General features: G+C 44.4%; 1 protein-coding gene across 1 annotated transcript; it reads right to left on the bottom strand.

Moving 5' to 3' along the window:
* Window positions 1–1,330: 1,330 nt before the first annotated feature.
* On the bottom strand, window positions 1,331–8,829 carry hpxa (hemopexin a). The gene is made up of 9 exons (XM_061792705.1): window positions 8,682–8,829; window positions 7,375–7,391; window positions 5,880–6,115; window positions 4,850–5,003; window positions 4,552–4,764; window positions 4,341–4,436; window positions 3,027–3,157; window positions 2,786–2,933; window positions 1,331–1,689 (listed from the first exon to the last, which is right to left on the bottom strand). Exons 1-9 carry the CDS (start codon window positions 8,738–8,740, stop codon window positions 1,460–1,462), a joined length of 1,284 nt encoding a protein of 427 aa, XP_061648689.1. The 5' UTR covers window positions 8,741–8,829; the 3' UTR covers window positions 1,331–1,459.
* Between the last annotated feature and the right edge of the window lie 1,322 nt (window positions 8,830–10,151).

The raw sequence follows: 10,151 nt of genomic DNA, 5'->3' as shown, positions 1-10,151 counted from the left end.
CACGCTCTTGGCCACTGGCCATACCTAAGCACACATGCACACACACACACACACACACACACACACACAGGGTCACGCCACCCCAAATGACAGGCTGAGAGCAGATGTCCGTCAACACTCCTTGTCCGGTTAATTAAGCAGAATCAGTGCACACACAAACACACACACATACAGACACACACAGACACGCACACTCACTTGCATGCACTCAGACACACATAAACACATACATGTACTCCCGCATGTACACACATACACTCAGTAATACACATATACAAACATGCACAAACACAATCGCACACATACAATTTAAAAAAAAACAACAAAAAAAACAAGTCTGTGAGTGAGTGTGGGGACATCAGATGTGGACCAAAGAACTGGACCTCAAAACAGGTCTTAGTTCCACTTCTAAGGTCTAGTCTTTAGGTGCAATTATTGAAGAGGCTTAAAAAATGGTCCTCATAACTAGAAATCAGATGTCAACTTCAAAATTATTCCTCAGAGCTGGACCTAAGGAGTGGACTTTTGAAGTGGTCCTTAGAATCGGATTTCTGAACAGCTCCTGGAAACCACATCTCAGAAGGGAACCTCAGAACTGGACTTTAGAGCTGGATCCAGTCCAATCATAACTGGTTGTAAGAACTGGTACTCAGAAGTGAACTTAAGAAATGGATCTCAGAACTGGACTCTAGATACGCACCTCAGTATTGGATGAAAAAACTGGTCCTCGGAACTGAACGTCAGAAGTGAATCTAATAACTAGATTTCAGAAGTGAGCCATACACTGTAAATGGACAGTACAACAACTGAACAAAACTGGTCCTCAGAACTGGACGTTAGAACTTTCCAAAACCCAACTTTAGAAGTAGACCCAAGAACCATTCCTAAAAAATTAAACGTGCAATATTGGCATATTTCCTACTTGGCATAATTGGTGTATTATAATTCATAGCTCAATCCTTTTTCTCACTGTAAGTGTAACTATTTTACTTCCAACAAATTATAAAATAACTGTAGCTTTATTAGAGTATACAGTATTTATGTATTTAGTATTTACTATATACCTATGTGGAACATTTTAATAATCTATTTGTTTTCTAGTTGAAATAAGATTTAAATTTCTTTTATCCCGTCTGTCTCAGAGTGACTCAAACATGGAGATGTGAGGTCCCCTGGTGGTGACCAGACAGAAGTTTTTCTTTTCTTTTTTTTTTTTTAACCAGACAGAAGTTTCTCTGCTTAATTTCCGTCCCCCCCCCCCCCCCCCCCCCCCCCCCAAATTTGTTGCCTGGTCGTTAGGTGGAGGTCATTAGAGTAATGACAAGAGGGAGAGCGCTTCTGCTTAACTTTATTGCCAACAGCAGTGTACATAATTATCCACTAGTGGGTGCTGACTCCCTCTGAGCGCATCAGACACGCTTGTCAGAAGGTGATAGTCCAGGTGGTGGCGTTCCGGCCTTCAATGGTCACAGCCAAAGAGGTCCATGGACACTCGGTGCTGCTCTGGGATGGAACGGCCTTCCACAAAGAGCTTGATGCTATCGAAGTGGTAGAAGTGGTTTCCTACTATCACACGTACTCCATGAGGGTCACACATGGCAGCGTCCACCTTTTTGATCAAAGACAATGGACGCTCGTTGTTGGCCACATGAGGTGATGCCTTCAGATCCACATCGTAGATGTGATCACCTGAAAATCAAATCACAACAAGCTTCAGGATGAAGGAAGACCTGGATGGAGAACAGCAGAGGATCTGGGGAATGAGACCAGAAGTAACTTTGTAGGAAACCAGAAGAATCAACTCTGTACGAGATGAGAAACATGTAAAACCAGCAGTGAGCTTGTTTGAGACCGGAAACCTGTCTATACGAGACCAGTCCAGTCTGTACGAGCAACTGAAGTAAAACCATCAGCGGGCCTTTCCAAGGCCATAATACCTCATCATTAGTTGGTATGAGTGAAACCAGAATCAGATCCAGGCCTGTACAAGATCAGCAACTGAAGTAAAACAATAAGAAGGTATGAGACCATCAACTGAAGTAAAACCATCAGTAGGCCTTTCAAAGACCAGAATACCTTGGTATTCGACATTTAGGAGACCAGCAGTGGCTTTGTAAGAGATCAGAAAAATCAGCAACTGAAATAAAAACAGAAGTGGGTCTTTCAAAGACCAGTGGCAATAGGCCTGTAAAAGACCAATAGTGGGGACGTAAAAGAGTTCAGTCAGACCTAGGCCTGTACAAGACCAGTTGCAGTAAAACCAAACGTGAGCCTTTCCAAGACCCGAATATTTGGGCTCACTCATTTTTTCCCCATAGATCAAACATTGCTTTAACAAATTCATAGGACAGGTATCCTTTCACCCAATTGGACACTCACTGCTAGGCAGAATTTATAGGATCACGTACATTTCCTCTATTGGACATTTGTTGCTTGGCAGAACTCATGTAATCTCTATTGGTTTGCCCCATTGGACACTTTTATGTGATCACTAGTTTTTGCCCCATATGCCACTTGTTGCTAGGCAGACTTGTATAAGAACAGTAACTGAAGTAGAACCATAAGCTCGTAATAGACCATATGAGGGTCTTTCCAAGACCGGAATACTTTGGAATGCAGTGGGGTTGTGGGGAGACCAGAATCATGTCTTTACATCGTACAGTCAGGCTTGTACAAGCTGTTCAGTTGCTTAACTTAATAAAACGTTTGGGCCTTTCCAAGACTAGTGCCTCCGTAGCAGTCTAGAAAAAGAAAGTCTGTCCTACTTGGCGGTCTGACAGATCACCTTTGATGACGTGAGCGATGTGCTCATTATGACAGACAAAGGCGGCGTCAATGGGACCCTCCAGACCCAGGACCTCCTTCACGGTTTTGGGGTAACCGTCCAAAAGAGTGTGCGGCTCGCTGACCTTGTACAGATACAGTTGGTTGTCCTGCAAAATGAAGACCACCACATCATTGTTAACATAATTATTAAGACTAAAGACCAGAAAGTGGACAGCTGATGGACAGGAAGTGAGGCAGACCTTCATCATGTAGAGGTGGTCCTCGTAGGAGAAGACGGCATCCACGTCGCTGTGAAGTTCCTTGAAGGAGCTCTCAATGGAGTTGGCCTTCACCGTGTCGTTGTTGCCGTCTCTCTGCAGGAAATGATGACCTGAGGAAAGCAAAAAAGAACAGCTAGTGAGAACACTAAAGCTAAACAAGTGGATCACCCTGAATGACATGATCTCACCTCACTTCTGTGCCTTATGGCCACTTGTTGCTAGGCAGAATGGTTTAGATCACAAACTTTTGACTTCATTGATAACATTCTGCTTGTCATAATTCATAGCATGTCTAATTTTTGCCCCACAGACCATAGATTGCTGGGTAGAATTCATAAGATTGCTATCCTTTCACTCCATTGGACACTTGATCCTAGGCAGAATTTATAGGCTCACACACATTTCCCTCATTGTCACTCGTTCCTGGGCACTTTTTAAGTAGAGGATAGGTGTTCCAGCCAACACTGCGGTGTGCCGCCCGCACGCCTGTTATGTTCAGCATTTCAACTCTGCTTTTTATGTTAACCCGTTTAACTGTGACCTGGTACTACAAAGGAGATGGAAGTTAACATTCGGCCAGAGAATTTTAACCATCGCAACAACAAGAGTCGCAGCGGTCGAAGCTCCGTCCCCTTCTGAGCTCTCTGCCTTCCCCTCCCAGGTCGCCGTTGCTTGGCTCACAATCAAGCCGTGTGAACATGGATCCTGCCAGTACTACATACTTGTCACTATTATTATTTTATTAGTGGTTGTGTTTTTTGTTTTCATAACCCCAATTTTATTTCATCAGCACCTTGCAATAACAACAACGGCTTTGTATTCTATTTATGTTCAATCTTTATGTACAGCCCTAGCTGTGATTGTTTTTCTAACTGCACATCTGAGAACCTCAAAGCCAGGATCCTTTGACTGCATCACTGATACTTGGATAACTGTAGCAATTACAATGGTGATACTTCATTCACGGTAACTGTATCATTCCAGCAGACAGTGAGTATACTTTGAAGAGTTTGATGCTGTCATTGTTATTGGTATGCATTTGTTTGGCAGCCGGAAGTTAGCACCCCATCTCATCCCAAATGTGGAAGTGTTGTGTGCATAGAGTCCATTCAAAGAATCTGAGTCATTACACCAATTTGAACAGGTCTCACTGATTTGTGCTCCATAGAGCAAATGTTGCTTGACAGCATTCATAGGATAGCTATCAATTCGCTTGATGCTAGGAATAATTTATAGAATCTCTACCTTTTTGCCACATTTGACACTTGTTGCTAGGGAAAATTTATTGGTCACCTCTGAAAGCATACAAGTTGCCTTCGTCGTCTGAGGTGATGGCATCCAGGTGAACGTGGCTGCATCTCTCTCGCTCCACGACGTCGGTTTCCTCGCCTGCAACATAGCGTAGCCTCATGCTAATTGCTACATTGACGGTTACGTCAAGAGTTCCACGTTCAGACTCATGGCTGGTTTACAGCAATCTTCTCCGGGGAAGAGATGGACTTACTGTAGTTAGAGCACCTCATGAAGAAGTCGCGGGCCTCCTTAGGGTATCTGCCATGGACCTCGCCGGTCTTGGGATCAAACTTGGAGAACTGATGTCCCTGGAAGCAATAGTAGTGCTCCATGTAGCGGAAGGCGGACGTGCAGTTGGCCATGGTCTTGAACTCCCTGTGTTCCACGGCCTTGTTGCCCACATGGTAGTGGTAGATTTCGTGTTCTGTTGGAAGCAGGAGTAAATTAGCGTTTGTAGAAGAACTAAGATGCGCAGCATAATGCATCTTTATGAGCAAGTGATAACCAACCCTTGAAGAAGATGACCTCGTTCTCTTCACAGTCTGGCTTGGGACAACCAACGGCGGCATCCAGGTGGTCTGGGATGCCCGGGAAGACTTCCGAGATGGGCTTCGGGAAACCCTCCTCCAACTTGTGCTTGTAGTAGGCGAACACCTTGTCGTTCTGGATGGAAAGAGCACATCTGGACAATTCTATTTTTGCCCCATCGGACAAATGTTGCTAGGCAGGTTTCCTATGGGTTGCTCAATTTTGCTCTATGGCCTATAGGGCCCGATACTTGTGGTTTGACAGATTTTATAGGGCCCACTTATTTGCGCCCGATATAGTCCACTTGTTGCTAGGCAGAACTCATAGAATCACTAGTTTTTGGCCTATTAAACACTTGTGAGGCAGAATTCATGCATCCATCCATCCATTTTCTTCCGCTTATCCGAGGTCGGGTCGCGGGTGCAGTAGCTTTCGCCGGGAAGCCCAGACTTCCCTGTTCCCAACCACTTCCTCCAGCTCTTCCGAGGGGATCCCGAGGCGTTCCCAGGCAAGCTGAGAGACGTAGTGTCCTGGGGTGTCCCAGGGGTCTCCTCCCGGTGGGACAGCCCATCCTTCTTCAGCTTGACGGCATCCCTCACCGCTGGTGTCTACCAATGGGTTCGGGTATTGCCGCCACGACAGGCACCGACTACCTTATGGCCACAGCTCCGGTTGGCTGCCTCGCCAATGGAGGCACGGAACATGGTCCACTCGGACTCAATGTCTCCCGCCTCCCCCGAGACGTCGGTGAAGTTCTGCCGGAGGTGGGAGTTGAAACTCCTTCTGACGGAGAGGTGACATTCCACGTCCCTAGAGCCAGTTTCTGTAGGTCCCCCCCTTCACCCGCCGCCCAGCTCACACTGCACCCGACCCCTATGGCCCCTCCCACAGGTGGTGAACCCATGGGAACCGGGACCCACATTACCCTTTCGGCAGAATTCATAGGACCTCTATTGTTACACCCCACTGGCTACTTTTTGCGAAATCAACAGGGAAGTACGGCACGTATACCACGAAGAAAAAGATGTGGTCATGGTCTGAGGCGTTCTCGAAGTGCATCCGGAAAGCGGCATCGATATGGTCCAGAGGATGATCGTGGTCGTCCAGCTCAGGGAAAGAGCCGTTGAGCAGCTCCGCTTTGCCGTGGAAACCCTTGAACAGGAAGTGGCCTTTAAAGAAGAAAGGCATGCCCTCCTCGCTGACCGTCACGGCATCCATCTCCAGACCCAGACAGCGGTCCGGGACGTCTGCACAAAATGGTTGCCGTGAGAATATGAGTGCTGTTACAAGAGTTTTTTTGGGCATCCCTATCCAGTATCCAGTAAGTTGTACATTTTGTAATGCTGTTTGAATGCGCAGTGAGTAGAGCGGGGTGAGCCTCACCCCAAATAATGAAAATCCTAATTTATGCCCACACAAAAGGTTTGTCATTGCCTACTGATGACACAAGATGGCAGGAAAGCACTGTTTTCTATTAGAGAGGACTATTGCATGGCTGAATGAAACTCCTTCAGATTATGATGTCCTTAAGGCTATAATCCTCATCTTTTTTGTTGAAAAAGAAAAAAAACGTTTTTTTCACCCAAGCCACGACTAGATGACAGAATGCTGATTAAGCCTATCAGCTTCATCACATCTTGCTATATTTTCCAATATTTATTTTTTTATATTTAGTGACTATCCTATACATTCCCACGCTGGTTCACTTGGTGGTGCTCTAAAATGACGTAGCAGAAATGACGTATTTTGCCTACAAACGGGCAGCCAATGGATGTGTGTGTGTGTGTGTGTGTGTGTGTGTGTGTGCGTGTGTGTGTGTGTGTGTGTGTGTGTGTGTCCGGGTCAAACTGAGACCAAGCGCATCGTCAGAATTACTTCAAACTTCACAGAAAACAAGAATAATAATAGCGGATCACGGACATATAGTTTTCTATTATGTAAAAATCCTGTGAACTTGTGATTTTCGACACCGAAATCGAGGAACATTTTCATTTTTGTCAGAACCACAGAAAATCTCAACCGAATTGAAATTTTCAAAAACGATGTGCTAAAGGAAATTCCCCACAACGTAATCTGAAAAGAACAAGTATTACCTTGCGCGAAACAATAACAAAATGCAATTTTGGTGGACCTCTGCTAAATTTGTGTGGCAAAATCCAGTACAGTAAAATGGAAAGAAGGTTTTTCTGGATTTAGTAACAGACCTACACTAAGCTGTGTGTTTTTTTTTTTTTTTAAACAACCTTAAGCTACTTTCGATTGCTGCTGCACACCGTTGCATGAACCGGTTCCAACTGATTCTCGATACTTGACGCCCAACTCTACTGATGACCACTATCTAAAAATCTCTAAATAGTGTTTAGGAAGTACGGAATGAGTGAATGATTCCGAATGCAGAAATTTTTCGAAACTATCTATGTCCACAACATAAAAATCTGCAAATAGGGAGTAGAGAATTAGACAGCCAAAATGATGAAGAAGAAGATGAGGGTTGAGTGTTGCTCACCTGAATGGTCGTGATGGCTGTCGGAAAAAAGAAAGACATGTCAGGCTTGTATTTTTTGAAAAGACATACTAGAACACAGGTGTCAAATTAAAAGCCAGCGGGCCCGATCCAGCTGTCTGTGTCATTTTATCCATCCATACATCCATTGTCAACACCACTTCTCCTGGTTAGGGTCACGGGGTGCTGGAGCCTATCCCAGCTAACTTCGGGTAAAAGGTGGACTACACCCTGAACTGTTCGCCAGTCAGTCGCAGGGTACATATAGACACGGACAACCATTCGCAATCACATTCACACCGTCACTGAGTGGGAACTGATCCTACGCTGCTAGTCAGGCGAGTGTACCACTACACCATCAGTGAGTGTGTCATTTTATGCGGCTCGCAAAAAAAAAAAATTGCCACAATATTTCCTTGAGCTCTGGTTGAAGCGAGTCATAAAAAATATACTACTCAAATGCAGGGGGCAATTATGCACAGTAAACCACATACAATTGATGCCCTAAAAATATTTGCATTTGCCTATATTAATAGTTATACATAACTGTAAATATACCACAAATTATAATCCCCAAGCACTTTCATATAATTTCAAATGTATCTTACATTATCCTTCAATAGTAAATAGCTGACATATTGATTTTGAAAAAAACTTGAACTCCATAATGTCTGCTAACAACCCTTGCTAAACTTAGCTCCTTGCTGACATACAAAGAGCTTTGTCTCTCAGTACCTTAACATACTAATTTACTGTACCTTTCAGGGTTTTGGCTCCATTGTGTGGCATCTTAGGACATTATCGAAAGAGTACAAAAACCCTGAGTAAGTGAGGAAAAAATTGTGAACAGGTACATTTGCAAATAGCCAAGGGTTCAATGTATTCTGTTATATGAATGGCAACAGGTGGTTCATTGGACCTTCTGCCATCAAGTGGAAGACCATTTTATTGTTCTACCTGTCACTATAAGTCACTGGTGTTGATAGATGAGTAACGGTGGATTATTTGTTGCAAATAATTGTTTTTAGATCCATTTAGTGAAATTGGATCATTTCAGTGGGATAGTGATTGGTAATGACTGGTCTACTATACTGAAAATGAACCAAACTATGACCTTAAAACCAAGGTATATATCAAACCGCGATTTTAGGCATAACCATTACAACTTTAACGATTACACATTGACGCACTTTCACCATTGTAACCAGAAACCTGATTGAAATCCTACCTACCATGGCGACCGACATGAAAACAATGGAAGTTTGACACCGTGTGTTCTAGAAAGTGTCGAAAGTTTTAAAAAGACTTACTGGTCGGCCCACACCGAGGCCAGACACAGGCACAGGACGGTAGTGAGCAGGATCTTCATGGCGGGCTGACAAGAGCGAGCAAGACCGGAGGTGGCGACTCAACTGGCCCTGATGCTATTTATAAAGTCACGCCAAGAGGGTGGGCGAGCCAGACCTGATCGATCGAGAACGCCATGTCCCCAAGACTCACCTGCATGGACCCGTGGGGACTCACGCAACCAGAACAAATCAATACGCACAAGCACACATACTCCCTTACATCCTTTGCAGCGATTGGCCGGTGGCCATCTAATTTTGCCATGTTAAGTGTCCTGAAGTCATTGTGGATGAGTCAAAAGACCAACGTGGGCACGGGTTAAACCAGGTCCAGAAAGTTCCAGAAGGTCCACAGTGAGAGGTAACTAACCCACCGTGCTAGCAGGTCATGCACTCACCAGCCGTTGTATAACACGTCTGTAGACTGAACATTAACAGAATTTGTATTTCATGGGACCGACCACATTGGCACACATCTATGGACAGTCAACATCCACGGTGCAGAAAATAAAATGGAATCAATTTCTATCAAGCAGACGCAGCAACGGAAATTAGTAGAACTGCACGGATTCTTCTTGCTGTGGCTAAGTAGATTTTATTCGGCTCGGTCATATTTGCACTGTTGGCTACTTGTTGCTGGGCAGAATTCATAGGGCCAACTCATTTTTGCCCCAAGGTCCACTTGCTGCTTAGGGATCACTCTATTGTCCCCTATGAGCTACTTGTTCCTTGGCAGCATTTATAGGGCTTGCTCATTTTTGCGCTCGTTTTCGCTTTAATGGCCACTTATATTGCTCGGCAGAATTCATAGGGCAAAATTGTTTTGCCCTGTTGGCGACTTGTTTCAATGTGGAATTAATCTACCTTAGTATTTTTGTTGTCCCCGTGGCCACTTGCTTTTCTTTTTTTCCTCTAGGGGGTAACTTATTTTTGCCCCATAGGCCACTTGTTGCTATGCAGAATTCACAGGACAAACTCATTTTGTCTCATTGGCCTCTCATTGCCAGGCAGAATTCATAGGGCTCAGTCATTTTTTTGCCCACGGGTTAACAAATTTCTACTGGAAAGAATTAATTGGACAAGCTAATGTTACCCAGTGGGAGACTTGTTGCTAGGCAGATTTAAAAGGGTTGCTCATTGTTTGCCAATAAAACACTTGTTGCTTGGAGAACACTCATTTTGGCGTTAAAGGCCATTTGTTGCTTGGCAGAATTCTTAAGGCACACTCATTTTTGGCCGATTGGACACTTGTTAGGCAGAATTTTGAGGGATCGGTCACTTATTCCAATTAGACACTTCATTCTTTCCAAAGGATCAGTCATTTTCGTTCCAAAGGCCACATATTTTGAGGCAGAATTCATTGGCAAACTAATTTGAGCCTAATGGGCCACTTGTTGCAAGGCAGTTTTCATACAGATTGGACACTTTTGCTCC

The sequence above is a fragment of the Phyllopteryx taeniolatus genome, chromosome 12 (genome assembly GCF_024500385.1).
Source record: "Phyllopteryx taeniolatus isolate TA_2022b chromosome 12, UOR_Ptae_1.2, whole genome shotgun sequence".
Classification (NCBI taxonomy): domain Eukaryota; kingdom Metazoa; phylum Chordata; class Actinopteri; order Syngnathiformes; family Syngnathidae; genus Phyllopteryx; species Phyllopteryx taeniolatus.
Note: the sequence above shows the minus strand (reverse complement) of the source record. Positions and strands in the feature narration are given on the sequence as shown.